This window comes from Phocoena sinus, chromosome 13 (genome assembly GCF_008692025.1).
Source record: "Phocoena sinus isolate mPhoSin1 chromosome 13, mPhoSin1.pri, whole genome shotgun sequence".
Lineage (NCBI taxonomy): Eukaryota > Metazoa > Chordata > Mammalia > Artiodactyla > Phocoenidae > Phocoena > Phocoena sinus.
The window spans coordinates 20,045,326-20,066,833 of record NC_045775.1 but is presented as its reverse complement, the minus strand read 5'-3'; the positions used below and the strand labels follow the sequence as shown (position 1 = coordinate 20,066,833).

The following is a 21,508-nucleotide window of genomic DNA, read 5'->3' as shown; positions in this document are numbered from 1 at the left end:
GATACAGGGAAACATCTGCAGCTATTATAAAGGAGCTAAAACTATGCCAGTTGACTTGGAGAGACTTCCACTTGTATTATGTGAGAAAAGTAAGTTTCAGAGTAGTGTATGTAACTTGGTCACAGTTTTGTAAAACAAATAATGAACCTCTCAGAAAAAACCTCTTATATATGTATTTGTTTGCAGATGATTCTTTGAGTATAATTAACCAGTGGGGAATGGAATTGAAAGGAGAGGAAGAAGGGAGGAGAGGTAAACAGGAAAGAGGTTTTTTAGAAAAAAAATAACATTGCATTATAAAATAGAAGTGTCCATAATAAGCAGCATGGTATGATACAGTCATGTTTCTGTAAAATTTGACTTACACACATTCTTTTCTAAAAGGACAGGAACGTCAAATTCCACATGATACAATTGGCTTTCTTTCTAAGCTTTCTGTGGCTTATTCTTTGATCCAGGTTGGTCCAGATGGTCTGATGAAGTTAAATGGCTCAGCCCTTAATAATGAGTTCTTCACTTCAGCAGCCCAAGGCTGGAAGGAAAGACTTTCAGAAGGTAAGTGTTCAATTTTACGTGTCTCCTAGGATGTGTATGCACTTGGAGGGCATATTTGCACCTCTGAGCCTCAGTGGGTATTTGCCCAGTTTTGGAAAGCAGAAGATAGAACATTTCATAAGGTAGAACTAGCTATTCCATGTGAAACACATTGCTAGACTTTTATTTAGAGCATGTAACCAGGTTTGGCTCCAGGAGGAGTTCAGCCGCATGTTTCTTTAAGGGTTTAAAGTCACCTGGTAAACTAAAAAATATATAGACTTTTAGGCCCTATTCCTAAAGATTCTGTTTCATTAATTCTAGCTTAATGCCTAAGAATTGAAATTCTAATAAGCAGAATATAGAATTAGAGTTATTTTATGGTGCTGTGAATCATGGTTTGGTAAGCAGTGAGATAACTTCTTTCTTGCTGCCTAATCTCAATGAAACTAACAGTAAAAAGAATCTAAGAAACTAAGAACTTTCTAAAAAACTGCTTTGAGAAATAACGTACTATAAAATTCACCCATTTGCAGCATACAGTTCAGTAGCAGCCAGAGCATTTTAATAAATGCAGGTTATGATTAAGAATTGCTAACTGTGGTTACTGCTTTGCCATGTTTCTAATTCTGATCTAACAGATTTATAGAGGGTATATTACAAAGCATAAAAAAGTGATTGATTGACTGTTTGCGTAGCGTGTAGTATCGGTCACTATTAGCAGTTCTTAACCCTGACTGCTCATTATAATCACTTGTGGTATTTTTTTAAAATACAGACATCCGGGCCCCAAAAACAATGATTTTGTTTTGCCTGCACTTCAGTGGGTTTTTTTAATATCTCTACTTTTCACTGTAGTTGTTGACTTTTCCCTTCCTGTTTTTCTTTTTAGGGCAAATTCTGTGTAGAAGGGATCTCTTACTGATTACTTTGAACCTTTCTCTTTCTTAAAGATTTCCTTGAGCAGAGACCCCCTTTTTCTGAAAGTCAGAATCACATGAGCACTTTAAGACATACCTGTTACCAGTACTTTCTTTTAGAATAATTTGGATTTATGTTCCCTACTCCCCAACTTTTAAAAGTAGATATTATCAACAGTGATACCTTGATTATTATGTTACTTTTCTTTTTGCATATGAGCAGTCACTGCTATACCTATAGTCATGCGATCATATTTCGTGAGCAGCAAAAACTTTGAACACTGTATACATGTGAACAGAATTCAATACTATTTATTCCTCATTCTATCAAGCACAGTAGACACAACCAAAGAGCAGAAATTCAGAAGTTCTGGGTTGGATTCTGACAGCCAGATCCCTCTTCTCCCACTCATATGCCTAGGACTGTGATATCCACTGTCCTCTAACACTTTTCCTTTCCCTTTTCTTACCCCCAGGAGGTCTTAAACTTTAAATCTGCCATTTCCACTTCTTACTCTCTAATGTCCTGGGTATTAGAGAATAAAAAAACAGCCTGTCTGAGTCACAGGTTTGACGATGGCCTACCAAGCACATTCATTGTTCTCTACTGATGGAGTGGGAAGAATTGAGGTGTGGTTGGTAGTTTTGAAAATAAATGGCATATTCAGAGCAGCTGGGTCTTTGGCATATTGAGTATCTTGTTGCTAGGGCACTAGACTCGTACAGTTTCTGGAACAATTAGAAAACTGACACCTCCAAAATAACTCCCTACTTTTTTTGTTTTTTTGCCACACCGTGCGGCTTGTAGGATGTTAGTTCCCCAACCAGGGATTGAACCTGGGCCCACGGCAGTGAAAGCACAGAGTCCTAACCACTGGGCCACCAGGGAATTCCTACTACCTACCTTTTTACTGGAACCTCAAATGTCTTTAAGCAGGGCCATAACTGTTCATTATGCAGTTAGAGCTAAAAGGCCTAAAACACAGGTTGCCTTGGAGAAACAGAACTTTTTAATAATAAAGTGTCCAGTGGCATTATTTACTGAAAGCCTATGACCAGATGACTATTTTTCCAGTGGAAAAGAAATGACAGACTCAAGGTTTGTAAGAAATCTAGAGGGACTATGATATCTGAAGCAGAGGTGAGGGTTGCTACAAGGAAGGCCCAGAGAAGTGGCCAGTTAACTTCAGCTGCGCTCTGGCAACTACATGGAGTGGCGTGCAAGGGTTTTTATTTCACCTGACGGCTCCTAGGTAGTTCCCCTTACAGTGAGGAATTTTGGGGAATTTCTGTTACTTTCATGTGATAGTATTCTGACTCCTGCATGAGTCTGTCATGATTTACAAATAGTTGAAAGTAGCAAATAGCATATTTCTATTGAATATCTTTTTTCCCCCCCTTGGTACATACAGGTGAGTTTACACCTGAGATGCAGGTGAGAATTCGACAAGAGATTGAGAAGGAGAAAAAAGTAGAGCCTTGGAAAGAACAATTCTTTGAAAGCTACTATGGTCAGAGGTAAATATCAAGACAGGTTCTATAAACCAGTGTTAATTCCTATACATACATCATGTAGTGCTTCATCTTATTACCTTTCCAGAAAATCTAGTGTGCAATTTCCTTCATTTTTTTCCACTAGTTCTTTTTTACCAAGAAAAATATTTTTTTCTTACGAATCTTAGGTACACAGAGTTGGATTACTCATAATCCTTGACTCTCTTTTTTTAAAAAAAAAATATTTATTTATTTATTTGGCCGTGTCGGGTCTTAGTTGTGGTGCGTGGGTTCTTCATTGTGGTATGCAGGCTCTTCCTTGTGGCTCACAGGCTTCTCTCTAGTTGTGGCATGCGGGTTTTTCTCTCTCTAGTTGTGGCGCGTGGGCTCGAGGGCGCATGGGCTCCAGAGCACACGAGCTCTCTCGTTGAGGCACTCAAGCTCATGAGTTACAGTGCACGGGCTTAGTTGCCCCGCAGCATGTGGAATCTTAGCTCCCTGACCAGGGATCAAACCTGTGTCCCCTCCATTGTAAGGCAGATTCTTTACCACTGGACCACCAGGGAAGTCACAGTCCTTGACTCTTAACACATTACCATTGTAGATGGTGTGGTTTCTTTTATTTATTTAAAAAAAAAAAAGATTTTATTATCTTGAATTAGAGTCCTTACTTTGAATAGATTGGTTTTTCTTCCAGTAACTTTATAATACAAGAATACTGAAGTTCTATATATTTTTTATTGTAGTCAGTTATCCCACAATAGGATAACTTATCCAGAATCACTAAGGAATCCTGTAATATGGACCATTGTATTCAACGTGTAGTTAAACAGCCTTTCTTCTGTAGAAGGCACTGGGAGATATTCATAGCTGAATCAAGATACAGACCCTTTTCTCAAGGGGCTATATAGTCTGAGTCAGTTTTTTTCCTAACAGAAAAAAAATCTTAATGGGGGGATTTCTCTGGTGTTCTAGTGGTTAGGACTCGGAGCTTTCACTGCTGTGCCCCGGGTTCAATTCCTGGTCAGTGAGCTAAGGTCCCACAAGCCATGCGGTGCAGCCAAAAAAAAAAAAATCTTAATGAGGACACTTAAATAGATGACAGTGGAGCTGTATTGTTTGAAATAGAATTGAACACCCGGAGTTTTAATTGTCTATTAGTCTCCCTTCCTACCTAATGGCAGCCTTTAAGGATACTCCATAACCATAGCTTGAGAACGAATGGCTCTTTTCCTTACCTCCATGTAGTGTTTATTGATCCCCTTCATGGTCATTTCAGAAGTGATTCTTAATGAGATGAAGAGCGCCATACACCAATTTTTCTACCTTCTTGGTTTGAGCTTTGAGCTTTTCTACAGAAACGAGGGTGAATACATTTAGACCATTTTTATAGGTAGCAGTTATTCCATAAATATTGTTCATTCCCTCCTTATAAGATGGAGCATTACAGCCATTCTTGGGTCTTTCTGTTTTTAGCTATTACTTTTTGCCAGCTTTTTGGAAGGACTATATTTGATTACTATCCAGATTTGTCCTCAGCCATTCCATCTCAGGGGTGCGGTACTGATTATTGAAGTCACCAAAGAGGGCTATCTTGTTTTTGCTTGTTGTACGAGGAGTCTCTAGTGACCCCTACAGGGTAGCCTAGCTCTTAGCCAGGCCACACTGTGGAAGTCTCACTTGGTCTTCACTCCCAGGATAGCTCAGAGGCACTTGATCTCAGAATTTTAGAGCTATACCAAGTGAAATTTAAACAGGCTTTCCAAAAACTCAGAGTTCTCGTTTTCAACCTCTAGCGAATATTGACAGCCACCTCTCCTACTGTCTCCCCTGGGTCCCTTAGATTTCTTGGGCCAGCCTTTCTACAGGTACGGCAGAGTAGAGCTGATCACTGTCCAAACCCACAGTCCCAGGGTACATGGGTCTTTGTCTTCTTTAACTTCTCTGTGAGTAGTCTGTGATCCATGCCTCTAGGCAGTGTAGCCCCTTTGTAAGCAGAAGTAATAATAAATAACATTATATTGAGCTTTTATGATGTGCTAGGTGCTATTCTCAGTACTGTACATGCATACATTATATTGAGCTTTTATGATGTGCTAGGTGCTATTCTCAGTACTGTACATGCATACATTATATTGAGCTTTTATGATGTGCTAGGTGCTATTCTCAGTACTGTACATGCATACATTATATTGAGCTTTTATGATGTGCTAGGTGCTATTCTCAGTACTGTACATGCATACATTATATTGAGCATTTATGATGTGCTAGGTGCTATTCTCAGTACTGTACATGCATACATTATATTGAGCATTTATGATGTGCTAGGTGCTATTCTCAGTACTGTACATGCATACATTATATTGAGCATTTATGATGTGCTAGGTGCTATTCTCAGTACTGTACATGCATACATTATATTGAGCATTTATGATGTGCTAGGTGCTATTCTCAGTACTGTACATGCATACATTATATTGAGCTTTTATGATGTGCTAGGTGCTATTCTCAGTACTGTACATGCATACATTATATTGAGCATTTATGATGTGCTAGGTGCTATTCTCAGTACTGTACATGCATTAATTTAGTTACTCATAATAGCAACAACGTACAATTAAAGAAACTGAGATACAGAAGGCTAGTCACTTACTTATTACATGGATAGTAGGTATCAGAGCTAGGATTTGAATCCAGGCACTCTGGCTCCAGACCCTTCACTGATATTAATAATAGTGAAGATGATATATGAAAATTACCTACTAAGTGTCACAGGTTCTTCTAGGCATTGCCATACACCGTTATCTCATATTCAATAACATAGGCCATTTCTCAACTACGATATTTCTTTCTTCCCCCTTTTAGTTCTGGCCTGAGCCTTGAAGATTCAAAGAAATTGACAGCTTCACCCAACGATCCCAAAGTAAAGAAAACCCCAGCTGAGCAACCAAAATCCATGCTTCCTTCAGAGGCCTCTCCTGTCAATATAGTCTCAGTAATTCCCCAGTTAGTGTCTAAAGAAGAAGTACTACAACTGCCATCACCAGTCAGAAAAGAAGAGCATGAAAGCCAAGATAAGATGCAGCCAAACTCCAAATCCCCAGAGCCCCTGCTTTCCTCAGCTCCCAATACAGATGAGCTTAGCAGCGTCCCTCCCATCAAGTGCCCAAAGGATGAGGCTCTCTTGGAGCAAAAGCCAGTTGCCTCTGCTGAACAGAAGTCTGAGAAAGAGAGTCATCTCACTACAACTTCAAATTATAACAAAAATGAAAGCCAAGAAGCTTTAGTTACATCCCTGAGCAAACCCAAGAGCCCTGGGGTAGAAACAACAGTAGTGAAGCCCATAGTAGAAGCAGGTCTACAGGAGACCACTATGAAAGAGCCTCCATCAACTCTGGCTGATCACAGCCCAGAAAGCCTCAAGAGGAAATCTTCTGTCACCCAAGAAGAGGCCCCTACAAGCTGGGAGAAAAGACCACGTGTCACTGAGAATCGCCAGCACCAGCAGCCATTTCAAGTCTCCCCACAGCCCTTTCTCAGTAGAGGGGACAGGTTCCAGGTGCGGAAAGTACCACCTCTCAAGGTAAGAGAGCGGGAAGAATTGAAAAAGAAAGATGGTCTGAACGCTAAGTTTTTGGTTGTACCTACTAAGTTTCAAATATTTGTGGTATTTCTTAATGCAGAAGCAGTTGTATATATTTGATATGCATGTAACTGTGGTCATACACAAGTAAAATTATTAAGAAACAGGCATTTAGAACTGCATCCTTATATGTATATATATAGCTGATTCACTTTGTTCTACAGCAGAAACTAAGACAACATTGTAAAGCAATTGTATTCCAATAAAAAAACATCATAAATAAAAGAACTGCGTCCTCACAGATCCTTTTTGGGGTTTGAATACTTATTCAGATATCTGAATATCTAATGCAGTCCACCCCCACCCACACCCCTGCTGGCTACTCTTGTATTTTAAGACAGTTATGGAAAGTATTCTGTCTCATGTGACAAAATAATAAGTATAATAATAACCAGGAGGAGGTCATTGATGTGATTAAGAGATCACATCTTTGTATCAAGAGCCATGATATTTAACACTTTATTGACTGGAGACGTATTACGGCCACAGGCATTAGTTTCTACAAAAATCCCCAGTCAATAATGTGTTAATTATTGCTGCCATAACTGATTTGATGTTCTGAGAGCCTGGAACTACCTTTTAGTTCCAACCTTTTAAAGGAAATGTGTGTGGCTGCCATGAGTCACCATTGGTCACTTGATGGACCTTAGTAAGATGGAATAGCCTTGCTAAGCTCTACTGCTTAGGATATGTGATTAACTTGTGTTTTAGCCCTATATTGCTGCATATCAGATCTTTTAAATTTCTATAGCAGTGTCACTACCTTAGTGTGTACTTGGGCTTGTGCCTAATATCAGTTTGCAGTTCATTCTTAATTTTATTAATAGTATTTATTAACACTGTTGTGTCTACTATGAACCCAGGCACTGAGTAGCATTCATTCACATTAGAATATAAGTAAAACAAAATAAGCCAAATAGAAATACTTTTTTCCCTTTTTTATTCACCTTAGACTAACCAAAGTCCTACCTGGAACTATCCCTTGGAAACACTCAGTTCCTAGTACTTGACCTGTTGCATGCACTGGGAGACTTCTCTCTCTCATTTTGCACCATAATGATATGATGTTCTTCATTACTTTTTAGTTTTAAGATTTGTGATTGCAGCACTTAGGAATCTCTCCTTTTTTCTTTTTCTTTTTTTTTTTGATATTTTTCTACCATTAGCATACACTGTCATGCTTTGCTAGAGATTCTGAGTTTTATGATAATCACTTGTACTCTTATATGAGAAACCTTTCTTTAATGGGTCAATTAGAACTTATCTGTAAACCTGAGAGCTGAGTTATAGTCTAGGTTTTACTTTATATAAATGACGCTGGGTAAGAACCATCATTTCTATTTCCTCATCTTTCTGCTAATCCAAAAAGACTCTACACTGAAAACTTAAATCCATTGTGACCAAGTTAATGTTATTTAACTTCTTTCCTTTCTTTTACTTCTTCCTCATTTCCCCAAAAACTTTCCACCAGAAGTTGCTTTAGTAACACTCTTACCTTAGACCCTATCTCAAATCCCATTTTCTTAGACAAAGCTTAATGTAATTTATAACAGAACAAAATCTTTTAAACAAAACTTAAATAGAAAAACAAAATTTGAATTTTATTACAAATGTTATATATGTATATGTGTATAAAATTATATATGCACATATATCTATTTTATATATGCATATCTACAATGTAAGATGTGTACATATATGTATATAGAGAGATGGACAACTCAAACAGACATTATGTATTTTCCATTCAGTATACAATTATAACAGGAAGAATCTAATTCCTTTGCTATACCAGGGTAGGGCTTCTCAATAAGTTAAAATTGTTGAATTGTTATCAGTGTCTAGAAATCTTGTGTGGTTTTTGTACTTTAAAAAAAAGTATAACATCTCATTTATTCTATATAAATGGGTAATAGGACTAGTTACCTAAATAACTGAAAATTCTCATTTTTAAGCATTAAAACTTTTTATTTTAACCACTCTTAAGGATTGTCCTTATTTAATCAACATGTTATTAATGATATTCAGTCATTATGATAGGTATCCTTTATTGTGCTGGATATGTTGTTATTCTCAAGATTATTCTAATGTAAGGTTGCTTGTTCCCTATATATGATTCCCCTGCACAACTGTGCTTTTTACTTTCTTGTTTTTAATTTTCTAGTTTTATCTGTTTTTCCCCCTATTAGTTGTCTGCTAGATGGTATTACCAAGGGGCAACAGTTGCTTCTTTCTTATTCTGGGCAGCTTCTAAAATACTGTGTACAGTTGGATGTAAAGTAGATTTCAGCTTTAAGAGAGAGGTTGAGTATATCTCATGATGAGAAATATATGGGCTTTGTGACAGGTCTAACTTCTGAATGACAGAGAATTCTTCAGGACTGCTGACCTTTTTAGAAATGGGTATTGCAGATAATGAAAAATCTTTAGTGACTTTATTAGTCTCAATTTAAGGAGTTCCAGAAAGATGACATGCATTTTCTTAGAGCTCAGCGGCTTAATATGTTTTTAATTACATGTCCTAGGACATCTGTAACAGTTATTTGCTCTTTTAAATTCTGCCAACTATTAGAAAGGCCCAGATACTGGTTCATTCTACTTAATTCCAGTAGCTTTCAAAGTATTGTTTTGAACAGGAGTCAGATTCCTTTCAGGTATAATATTTTATGATATGAAAATCAGTGGTGTCAAACCTAATGATGCATCAGAATCTCGTAAGAAACTTTCTAGAAATGCATTTTTTCTCTAGGAGTTCTAATTTGTAATTTTAAGGACAGGACTGAGAGGATGTATATTTTTTAAAAGCTCCACAAATAAGTATAATGCCAGCAGGGGGTGAGAATGACATTGGTTAACATTACAGACATATACATACCCCGTCATGTGGGTGGGCAGAGTGGATCACACACACTGTCTTCCTTCCAGTGCGGTTTAGAAGCCTCTGTAATTTGAGATAATTCAGCCTATATGCTTAGCTGTGCAAGTGTGCGTGTGTAAAAGAGAAGAGAACAAGAATTTTCCTCTGGACCTCGGTAGTAAAGCCAAGAAGTAAAAGACAGTAATGGTGTGCTACTTCTTTATTTCTTCTGTTTCTGTCTTCTCGCTTTTAAACACATTTTAAAATGTAGATACCATAGAAAGGTCTCTATCTTAAATGACCAGCTGTTACGAGTAGTAATGACATTAAGAGAGAGCTGTGTTGTAAGAAGAGGTTTGAGACTTTGGGGTGGGAGTGGATGTCGAGGGAGGGGAGTCCTTGGCACCAATAGAGGAGGTGAAAGGATCCTGGAGACAAACCTTTGTGACTGTCCCCATGGTTTGGTCTCTTAGTCACAGGCTTCCCGCCCTTGTCATAGGGTTCACCCTACTCAGAATTTGTGTTAATGAAGTTTGATTGCTCTTATAAATGAAAACTAAGCTCTGTTGTTTTTTTCCCCCCTAATTCTTTCAGATCCCGGTCTCCAGAATCTCCCCCATGCCGTTTCCTACATCGCAGGTCTCTCCCAGGGCTCGTTTTCCAATCTCCATCACTAGTCCTAACAGAACAGGAGCCAGAACTCTCGCAGACATCAAAGCAAAAGCCCAGCTGGTCAAAGCACAGAGGGCAGCCGCTGCCGCCGCAGCCGCAGCTGCTGCAGCCGCCTCAGTTGGAGGGACCATTCCCGGACCTGGCCCAGGGGGTGGACAAGGTCCAGGAGAGGGGGCTGAAAGGAGAACTGCTAGAGGAGGGAGTCCAGACCCAAACAGAGTCAATGAAACTGGAAAGGGCCCCACACTGGAACTGGCAGGAACTGGAAGCAGGGGAGGTACGAGAGAGCTTTTACCCTGTGGTCCAGAGACTCAGCCCCAATCTGAGACCAAGACCCCAGGCCAGGCACAGTCTCACAGTGTCTCTGGAGCACAACTACAGCAAACCTCCTCAGTGCCTCCACCATCTGCCGTCAGTGGAGCGTGCTCAAGTGTCCCGTCACCAGCCCACGCTAACACACCCCCACCAGCTTTAGGGAAAGTAAGTAATGAAAAACTGAATCCCACCAGGGCGGCAGCCACGGTGGCCTCTCTTAGCCACCCACAAGGGCCCAGTAATGGTAGGCAGGAGAAAGCACCTCCTACTCCAGCAGATCCTGCTCTAATCGCAGGTGCCTCACCTGTTCATTTTGCAGTCGATGGCACAGTTGAGCCCAAAGCAGGTTCTAGTAAGAATACACCAAACCCTCCAGCCTCAGCAGAGATAAGTGCTAGTGCTTCAGTGGACATGACTCCCTCCCCTTTAACATCTTTATTAGCGACAGCCTCTTTAGAGAAGCTTCCTGTACCCCAGGTCGTTGTAACCATAGCACCTACTGGATCGGCTCCATCCTCGAGCACTTTGCCAGCAGCTTCTAGCCTTAAGACCCCAGGAGCTTCTTCAAGTATGAATGGACCCATTTCAAGGCCAAGCTCTAATATCCCTGCTAATAATCCTTTGGTAACTCAGCTGCTGCAAGGCAAAGATGTTCCCCTGGAGCAAATTCTGCCTAAACCTCTCACCAAAGTTGAAATGAAAACTGTTCCACTAACTACAAAAGAGGAAAAGGGGATGATGATAGGAGCACTCGCAGGTACCAGCGTAACAGAAAATAGCACCAGAGAGGAAGTTAATGAGAGACAGTCCCATCCAGCTACACAGCAACTGGGTAAAAGTTTGCAAAGTAAGCAACTCCCCCAGGTTCCAAGACCCCTTCAGCTCTTTTCAGGTAAGGATCTAAGGGACGCTAGCATTGACACACACCAATACCAAGAAGGACTAAGTAAAGCAACCCAAGATCAGATCCTTCAGACACTCATCCAAAGGGTTCGGAGGCAGAATGTTCTCTCGTTTGTGCAGCCCTCCCAGTTCAACTTCACTCACTCAGGTTTCCAGTTAGAGGACATCTCCACAAGCCAGAGGTTTATGCTGGGTTTTGCTGGCAGAAGGACATCCAAGCCTGCAATGGCAGGTCACTACTTACTTAACATTTCCACCTATGGCCGGGGTTCAGAGAGCCTTAGGAGGACCCATTCTGTAAACCCCGAAGACCGATTTTGTCTAAGTAGCCCCACTGAGGCCTTGAAGATGGGATATACAGATTGTAAAAATGCAGCAGGAGATAGTAGCAGCGGTAAAGAAGATGATACTGATGAGGAAAGTACTGGTGATGAGCGAGAATCTGTCATGGTGAAGGAGGAGCCGCAGGCTTCCCAGAGTTCTGGCAAGTGTGAAGCAAGTTCAGGACCCCACAGTAGAGAAACCCTATCCACCAGTGATTGTTCAGCTAAAAAGAATGTGAAGGCAGAGATGCCAGTGCCTGAGCAAGCCACTTTAGGCAAGGAAAATTACCTGTTCACTAGAGGCCAAACATTTGATGAGAAGACCCTAGCCAGAGATTTTATTCAGGTAGCACAGAAGCAGATGGCTCACGCCGTGAGAGGTAAGACCGTGCGGAGCAGCCCTGAGCTTTTCAATTCTACTGCTCTTCCTCTACCTGCAGACAGTCCTACCCATCAGTCTCTACTCCTTCCACCGCTGCAAACCCCAAAGCTGTATGGAAGCCCCACACAGATTGGGCCAAGCTACAGAGGCATGATCAACGTCTCCACCTCATCGGACATGGACCATAACTCTGCTGTACCGGGGATGCCTGACTGTAGCCAGGTATCTAGCAATGTCGGTGATGTCATGTCCTTTTCAGTGACTGTCACAACCATCCCTGCTAGCCAAGCTATGAATCCCAGCAACCACGGCCAGACCATTCCTGTTCAGGCCTTTCCTGAAGAGAACAGCATAGAGGACACACCTTCGAAATGTTACTGCCGATTGAAAGCCATGATCATGTGCAAGGGGTGTGGAGCCTTCTGCCACGATGATTGCATTGGCCCCTCCAAATTGTGTGTCTCCTGCCTTGTCGTTCGGTAATGAGACCGGGAGGACACACTGTAAAGAAGGCAGGAAGGGGGAAGGGTTGACAGATGTGGTTTTTGAGTTCTTTTGGAATCACAGAAATAAACTAGGTTTCAGTTGTCTTAAGAGACAAGTGTTACTTAATCAGGAATACAGAATACAGATCTTACATTTTAGAGGAAAAGCACCTTGTATAGTAAGTCCAAGTCAAGACTTTGTGAATTTGTGACAAGTTTGCACTTACAAAATCATGTAAATATGTCACATCTTGTTTTAACATTTTTCCAGGTGTTTAGGTAATAATGTATCACTTTGACTTCAGATTGATGTCCCACTTCATGTGACTTTGAAAAGTTTAATGCCATGCATGGTGAAAGGAAGCGATTTCCCTTCTGCCCTTTCTTAAGAGGCTAGGAAAAGAAAGGAGTGAGGGAATGGTCTGAAGAAATGACCACTCATGTTGATTATGTCTTGACTGTCTGACCGCAGGCTTTACGTAGGTTATTCAGCCTTCACAGGATTTGGATTCAGGGTTTACTCAGTACCTTTACCTTAGATGGAACCTTCTCAAGTTCAAATTCTTGATAAGGTATTAATTTCACAGGCAGTACTTCAGACTCTGAAAATTCTGACTTGGTTCTTGGCTTCCATAAACGAGTACTATTGCCAGGCACTCTGCTTGCTGTTTGTGGATCCCTGCTGTTCCCTAATCCCACTCCCTTGCCCTGAAGCAGCGTGCATGGTCCATGAAAAGTTTGCCTCGCAGGGCCCCTTGGGTTACCATCACCTGTGCAGGGCAGTAATTCCAGCAATAATCTCCGAGGATTTAGTCATTCGTGGGAGCTTACAAACAAGTTTGAAATACTAGTATAAAATTAACAGAAAAGTGTTAGTGATAGAGTGATTTGAACTATGTGTTTTGTTGGGTAAGCAGAGTAAAGGTGCAGAAACTGTTGAACTGAACATAAAGAACTTTGGGAAACAATTTTAACACTAGAAACAAAGTAGCCCCTCTCATCCTCTTCTCTCCCAACCTGTTACCTAATGTTCTACAGTTAGCTGTTGCTACAGGTAGAGAAACTCATTAATACCACATTTGCCCGTTCTGTTAAACCTGTTTTGACCTCCCAGGCATCTGAGGAATATGGGAGTAATCTTGTATATTACTCTGAACATACACGTGTGCGTGCGCACACACACACCGTAAAAGTCAGACACTTTTCCTGTTTTAGAAAACATGTCCCCTTTCTTGGACTACTGCTCTCTACACACTAGAAATTTCTAATGTAAAGGGGCTTTAGTGAATGACTTAGGGAACATCTAGAAAGCAAAAGAAATCGGCTGCGAATTTTTGTTTGTTTATTTTTTGTCTCCTTTATGTTGAATTCTGTCTCTAGTGACTAAAGAATTTTTGAGTACATACATTTAGGTCATGGTTAAAGAACATTAAAATAAATCTACAATTTACCAGAATTCGGTATTAAAAAGTTGGGGATTGTCAATGTGTATCATTTGCATATTGATTTCAGATCTCCTAATTTCACGTATGTAAAGGACATACATTATTAGTGCAACCTAGTACGGTCATAGTTGTACTTAATATTCAGGATGTGATATATACAAAATGCAGAACAGTTTTTTGTTTGTTTGTTTTTTGTGGTACACGGGTCTCTCGCTGTGGTGGCCTCTCCCGTTGCGGAGCACAGGCTCCGGACGCGCAGGCTCAGCGGCCATGGCTCACGGGCCCAGCCGCTCCGCAGCATGTGGGATCTTCCCGGACCGGGGCACGAACCCGTGTCCCCTGCATCAGCAGGTGGACTCTCAACCACTGCGCCACCAGGGAAGCCCCCTGCAGAACAGTTTAGACTCGTTAACTAAATCGCATTCCAGATTAGGGGCAAGTAGGCAGTAGTAATCTTAGCTTTGCACCCATTCTGCTACCCACCCCTCCCTACCTCACCTCCTGCATTATACATACACTCTTTTAATACTTTCAAACCCCATAAGAAACTATTTACTTCTATTTTTTATTTTTTGTTCCTGAGTTTTTTGTGACCCAAATCAAATATAGGATTAATATCTGTGTTCTAGTTTCAACCAAGATAATTTGATGTCCTTCTAACTTCCCTTTTTCTTCCAGCACACACACAGCTAAGAGGTAAAAAATCTGTAAGGATCCAGGGATAAGGAGCAAGTTCTCCAGCCAATAACCAGTAGGAGTCAGAAACCATGGTTCTGTTCCCAAACTTTCAGTGCCCTGGGTAATCCCAGGGGGTGTTAAAAAGACCTATTGCTAGCTAAAACTCTCCATTCCCAGCTTCCTCACTCCCCACTTGAGTGGCAGGACTGAGGGGTGGCCTGCTGCCGGAAGTGGTTGACTGTTTCAGAACCGACCCCACGGTGAGCACGAGTTAACCAATTTGGATTTTCAAAATGCTTTTTCTTCTTCACACCTTTCCTGTCATAGAAAGTCTCTCCTCCATGGTTCTCTTAATCTGAGGATGGACAGACTAACCAGGAAAGGAGGAAAGGCATCAGGGATTTTCAAGTCCATTTAGAGAGCAAACCATATCGTGCCTATTCATCTTGACCCGGGCTCTTGCAGATAGGTCCTAAGCATTACTATTCACCAGATTCTCTTTACAGATAATACCCAGCTAATAAAATATTCAATAAATCGTCAACTAGGTACACTGCCTCACTCTTGACTAAATGAGAGAATAGTTAGATTCTCTTAGATTGGTAGAAAATTGAATGCAATCTATCGGTTTCAAAACGGTTTCACATAGAAGGTCATTCATCTTGTGCTGACTGAGCTGAGAAGAAAAAAAGAAAAATTACAATCTGGCCCTTTTGAAAATGCAGCAGTGGGAACAAGAAAACCTTTAAATTATTAGAATATGGTATTCCAGTACCTTTAAAGCAGTTTTTATCTTAGGTTTGCAGTTACTTTGCCTTTCATTTCAGTCTGAAATGTTTCTAATAAGTGCTAAGCTTATTTTTATGGTATTAAGTTGCACTGTTTCCAGTGACTAGTCAGGCATTATGCCTGATGCTTATGCCTCCAGGGTATGCTTCTCAAGCCTTCAGATAACCTTCCACTTCAGGTCACCTTGGGGAGGTGGCATTAACAATATATCATCTCAGTCTTACTTGGGAATGTTCTAAGTTGTCTAGTAGAGAAGACTCCCTAAATTTTAAAGAATTTTTATTAAAATTCTCCATCCTATTAAACAGAAAATAAAGCCAAATAACCTGGAGTTGTTTGCCCTACGTAACCCCTGTGTTGAAGATACTGAAGCTGTCTGTGGTACCCCATGTAACATCTTCAAGAATAAGGTCTGGCAGATGGGAAATTTTTCTTGGGGCAGGGGAAGCGTACTTACATGGGCTGGGAAGGCACACAGTGTAGACGTTTCAGGAGTTATCACAGATTTAAATAGCCAAAGGAGGACGTCATTGCCTTCCAGGTGAAGGCATAAATTGGTACATTAATAATTGGACCGTTTACCATCCTAATTGCTCTTATTGCCTTTCTTCACCTAAGAGTCCTTAAAGAACTCTTGGGTGAAATTATTTGTTATAATGAGGGGGTCTTCTCTGGTCATTACATCACTCTTTGTTTCTAGAGCTCATTGTCAGTAAGCAGTACCAGGGTTGTTTTCTCTGTGACCTACAGATTTCACAGCAAGGAGAGAAAAGTCTCCCTGTTGCGTTACAACAGTGTGCTAAGTAAAAAAACTTGGCCAAGGGTAGTTTGCAGCTCAATTTATAGAATAGTCCAAAGAGACTCCGAGAAACATGATGATAGGCAGGGATCTTTCCTACCGTGTTTCAATACCTACATAACCTATTGAAAGAGGACAATAGGTAAAGCAGTTCCTAAAGTTGGAAGTAAGACCTTCATAGATTCTTGGTTACTTATTTTTTTTAATGCTTTACATTTGATACAACTATTAAAGATCAATTTTAAAAATAGCTTTCCAGTAATATATTTTAAGTAATATATATTTTAATATCTATGTAAAAAGTGACAGTGGGAGACTTTGAATTTCTCATATAAGGTATGTTTAATGTAGGGCCTCACTGTTAAGGCACAAATTATTTCAAAGGAAGTTACTCTAAAGACACTCAGATTATTTCCAAAAAAATGCAATAAGGGGAAGAGTTTTGGAGTTTATTTTTTATTTTAAAAGAAAATTGACTTATTTACCACAAGCTATTTTTTTTTTCCTTCTGGCTAAAAGATTTGTACAGACTGGTTTGGTAAATGCTAAACTTTTGTGTCTTTTGCCTTTTTAAAGGAATTGTTAACATTGGAATTGAGGGTATGTACAGAGAAGTTGGTGTCAACACCATTTAAAAAGTCATATTTTTTCACAAATATAGAAAAATCATTTTACATAAGAATTTTAAGTATTTGCAATAAATATATGTATATAGATTGTATGTATTCATATATTCTTATTTTTCATTTTATTATTAAGTAAAAGATAATTAAAGTGGAAATAAAAACCTTGGAGTTTTCGGTGCATCTTGAGGTCTGACATACATGTGAAAGTGGTGTGGGTAAGGGCCCTCAGTTGTTGCCTTATACTACTACTGGAAGATTACCAACAGATTGCATAGAAGATAGTAAAATGAGGAATTTGGTGATAAATCAGGGTAGCGTATTTCTTTCAGAACTCTAGTAAAAATATTAAATTCTCCTAATATGTCTGTCTCTGTGCTTTCACCCTTGAACTGTTCTCTCTCCTAACCACCTAATGTTACTGGGAAAGTAAAAACAAAACAAAACACAGTGCATTGTTTTTTTAATGTGCCCATTGTTTGCTTCTAAGACAAAGAATGGCAAGAAAATATCTCGGGGTGGCGGGGAGCGGGAATAGGTTTTCCTTTCTCCACAGTGGTTAATAATTCATTAGCAAACATTCACTTCCACCACCTTCCAGGCCATAGGGTTTATGTGAAGAAATAATATCGTGAAGATAATAGAAAAGTTTTTTTCTGTTTCCCTTCTTTGAGAAGTGAGTTTTGTAGCCAGTTTTATGTCCTTCCCAACTGATCTGGAGATAGAAGGGCTAAGAGAACTTGAATGTTGATCTCCCTAATGTCAGGAAGAGTGTTTATGGAAATGAGGACTTAACCAAAACGTTAGGAGAGGTTAACCATACCTAGAGATAATCGAGTCCTGCTGTCCAAGAGAAGTCATTTTGTGATTGTAAATATTTAGTTTTAGGATATGATTGAGGAAGCAAAAGGATACCTAGATAGTCTCTGGGAATAAAGGCGTATAGCCCGTTCTTTAAAAATGAGTAATATATAGCTTTATTGGTGACCTGAAAGGAAATAAGGTCAGAGTTTGAAGAATATCTTAATGACCCATGAAACACTTTTAATTATAGTTCACTAGTTCTCCCCATAATTGCTCAGTTGTGGTTATTTTAACTGATAAAAACAGCAATTTTTGGAAATTAGGATACTTAAGAATGCTTCCCGCCCCCCATAAGGCCACGCTCTGTGGCATGCAGGATCTTAGTTCCCCATCCAGGAATAGAACCCGTGCCCCCTGCATTGGGAGCACAGAGTCCTAACCACTGCACCACCAGGGAAGTCGCAAGAATGTTTTTTAAAAGACGGCCTTATTATTTTTCAAAAATTGAAAATTCAAACATAGGGCTGCCCAAAGACATTGAGAATAGTTCAGATGTCTAAGAGAACAGCGCTAAATCTTTGCTGAAAATACACTATCTCTAAAGGAAAAATTTTAAGTCTCAGGGAACATCTGCATCCTCGTAATTCCCATACATGGTAGATAGGAATGAAGGTGAAATATTTAAATGTGTGTGAACCAGTTCATGATGACTGTTTACAAAGACCACCCCCCCTCAGTTTCTAACATGTACTTTCTGTTATTTATTCCTACCTCATAGGAAGTAAAATTCATATTCAGGTAATGACATAGGACCCTAAGGTATAGTTGGACTGCAGTTAATCGAGAAAGAGCAGTACATCACGACGCAGCTTCAACTTGGATCCCCAGCTTTCCTTTATTTACATCACAGAGTCTTAGAAACCTGTGTTCATCGCTCTTAACACTAGTTGACCAAGAGTGGTCTTCACAAATCAAATTTCGCATGTTTCTAGTTCTTGTACATAAATCATGTTATTCACTCATTCAAATACCTTTTGAACATCTGTGTGCCAAGCACTGTGCTAAGGTTCTGGTTAAGCAAAGGTAAAGAAAAGCAGTCATGTAAGTTGTAAAAGGTCTTCCTAAAATAAGTAACCATACAGCACATGTCTAGTTCACAGCTCAAGGAGTAATACATGCTACGTTATTTCCCAAGACGTGTTAGAAGTTTAAGAGTAAATGAACTACGAAATAGAAGCATTCGAGGCACTTGGCAAAACATGAAGAAAGAAAAGAAAGGCATTGCCCCTACGTGAAATTAACTGTGGAATTGAGCCAGGTTGATAAAATTTACCTTTTTTTGACAACTGTCACTGGAAGATCTAGAGATTAATCAGAATTTCAAGGAATCTCTTGGTAATACCTAAATTGAGAAAATCAGGCCGAAAGCAATCCCTTTCAATGAATACTGTTCAGTATGTCAGTAAAGATATGTAATGTATTGAATTGCTTCATCTTATGTTCAACTAATCCTTTCAAATAACAATTTGGTAAATAATGCAGCTTTCCTGTCAAACCCAAAATAAGCTAAAGGGAATAAAAAAACAGAACCTTGATTTTCATCTTATAGACTGGTGAGAAGGAAGTGTATTCATTTAAAATTGTTAGATGTTTCATCCCCTTTTTCCCTCCATAATGGATAAAATTACCGTTCTTTTTCTTCTAATACTGTAGAATTGACTTTTTTTTTTCCTTTCTACTTCTAAGTCACAACTTGCATTAAAAGAGGCTTCAGCCGGACACTACCCCTTATAAAGTGGCCTAAATCCTAATTCTTTAAGACTTTCTGGTAGAAGGGTTTTAAAAGGATAAATGAAGATATTTTGTCAGTGCTTATTATTGAACTTTCCTTACCTGGGTTACTGGACTTGCAACTTGAATTCTGTATTCCAAAATACCCATGTTCACCTTTTAGTCAAAAATTATGAGGTGTATTCCACCATGTAATACAGTCTCAACTCTGTCCAGGAACTATGAGGGCAGATATCCTGTGTTTTCCTTATACTTAGTGACATAAAACAGAAGATTGGGTTTCTTTCATAGGGACTGCATAAACGAAGGAATCTCTATACCTCTGTGTATCTTTCAGTCTTAACCTAAAAAGGGAATCCCTACAAAGATTTCCTTATAACAAAAAGGACAGACTAACCCTGGAAGAGAGAGATGATGAGCTGTGGAGATGGGCTGTGACTAGATAGTGGGTTGTCCTGAAGAATAACTGCAAACTCAACTTTCCTGGTTCTTCAAGCTCAAAAGAAACTAAAGGGAATTTTTTAAATCCTGACTTTCATCTTGACTACAAAACCTATCGAGTGCCTAGGAGAGAAGAAAGGTAAACCCAAGACTGGATATAAGATAGATTTAAGTAAACTTGGAATTATTCTTACCCTTTTACCGAATTTTTTTTTTTAAGTTTTGGGTTCCCATAATGTAATGAATTGCCATGAGTGGACCATGGAATTTGATGTGAGGCATTTTGTGGGCTAAGTAATAGTTTTCTGTTGAACTATATTGTCTATCTAGTGACAGCTTTTGCCACTGCTCAGGATTTAGGAGTGTGCACCTGTGTCTTAGTGACACAAACATTGGCTCATAAATACTATATTAAACCAACTTGAGTCAGCACTTTATTAACTTTAATCATGGATCCCTTTTTAAATACTTAATATTTAAAATTCAGATTAGCCCAATAAGAAAGCAATGCATTTAATGTCAAAATGTCTGAAGGTAACTATTATTTTACACACAGTCTGTGTCCTTCCTACGGAAAGTGTGGTACATAAAATTTTACATTTCTTGGGTCAGTTCTTTTCAAAACACCAGTGTCTAATGTTTTCAGATACCCAGAGCGTGGGAAAGCTGGAGTTGGACTTGGACCCCAAGTCAGCAGTTGTTTTCATTTTAGGGTTTCAGGCATAGCAATTTGAAGTGACCCCATCTGAACCTGTATGTAATCACTTTGAACAAGCTTTAAATTTGGTCACCTGCTTGTTGCATGAGGAGACAGATTCTGGGCTGGGCAGGACCTGACAATTTGTTCTCTGATAATCAGCTACTGATTGAAGAGCAAGTTTGTTATTGGAGACTTCACGAAATTTCTAGAACCCATGAGAGATCTAGAGTACATGATAAGTGAAACTCTAGAAATTAAAAACCTTTCTCTTAGCCATAAGTGCTATGACCTATTTTTTTTAAACCCGTCTTAATTCTGTGACTCATTGCATCATACCTTATGAGAAATCAGAATGGAAGAAATGACCTTATGTTGGTCTTACTTTAAAATCTTTGTGCACATAGGCCTTAGCACTTTGACAGATAAAGCGCTGCCTTTTAGCTCCTTCTCACTCTTGTCTTTATTCTTCCCACTTTTAGACTGTTCCTTTTATTGGTCGTATAAAACTACCTTCAGAATTGAATGTATAATAATGTTTCTGCACATGGACAAACTGTATTTTAATGACTCATTTTATGTGTAATAAAGGCATACAGTTTTACTCCAGTGACTGTGCCTTTTCTTTTCCAAAGAAACCAGACACCATATTGAATGACTTACCTGCTTGTTTCCCCTTCCCCTACCTGATTGCACAGTTGTCCCTGGGTCCTGGCTAAATTTGGGTACTACAGAGAATGCCAGTCTCTTCAGGCAACATGCAAAGAGAGTTAAAGAACTCAACATGAGCCATAAAGAGGGAATGTATTTCAAAAATTAAAAGGACACCTATACTACAAAGCTACAGTAATCAAAACAGTGTGGTAATGGCATAAAGACAGGCATAGAGGTAAATGGAACAGAATGGAAAGCC

The 21,508-nt window shown here is 39.5% G+C and overlaps 1 protein-coding gene across 3 annotated transcripts in view; it reads left to right on the top strand.

The window, feature by feature from the left end:
• ASXL2 (ASXL transcriptional regulator 2) overlaps window positions 1-21,204 on the top strand; it is a 136,688-nt gene extending 115,484 nt beyond the window's left edge. For all 3 annotated transcript variants that reach the window (XM_032652191.1, XM_032652190.1, XM_032652192.1), the window contains 4 exons: window positions 459-555; window positions 2,867-2,972; window positions 5,814-6,531; window positions 10,043-21,204. In XM_032652191.1, the coding sequence (XP_032508082.1) occupies window positions 459-555; window positions 2,867-2,972; window positions 5,814-6,531; window positions 10,043-12,526 (3,405 nt within the window). In that variant the 3' untranslated portion in view covers window positions 12,527-21,204. The remainder of the gene's footprint in view (window positions 1-458; window positions 556-2,866; window positions 2,973-5,813; window positions 6,532-10,042) is intronic.
• The last annotated feature ends 304 nt before the right edge of the window (window positions 21,205-21,508 follow it).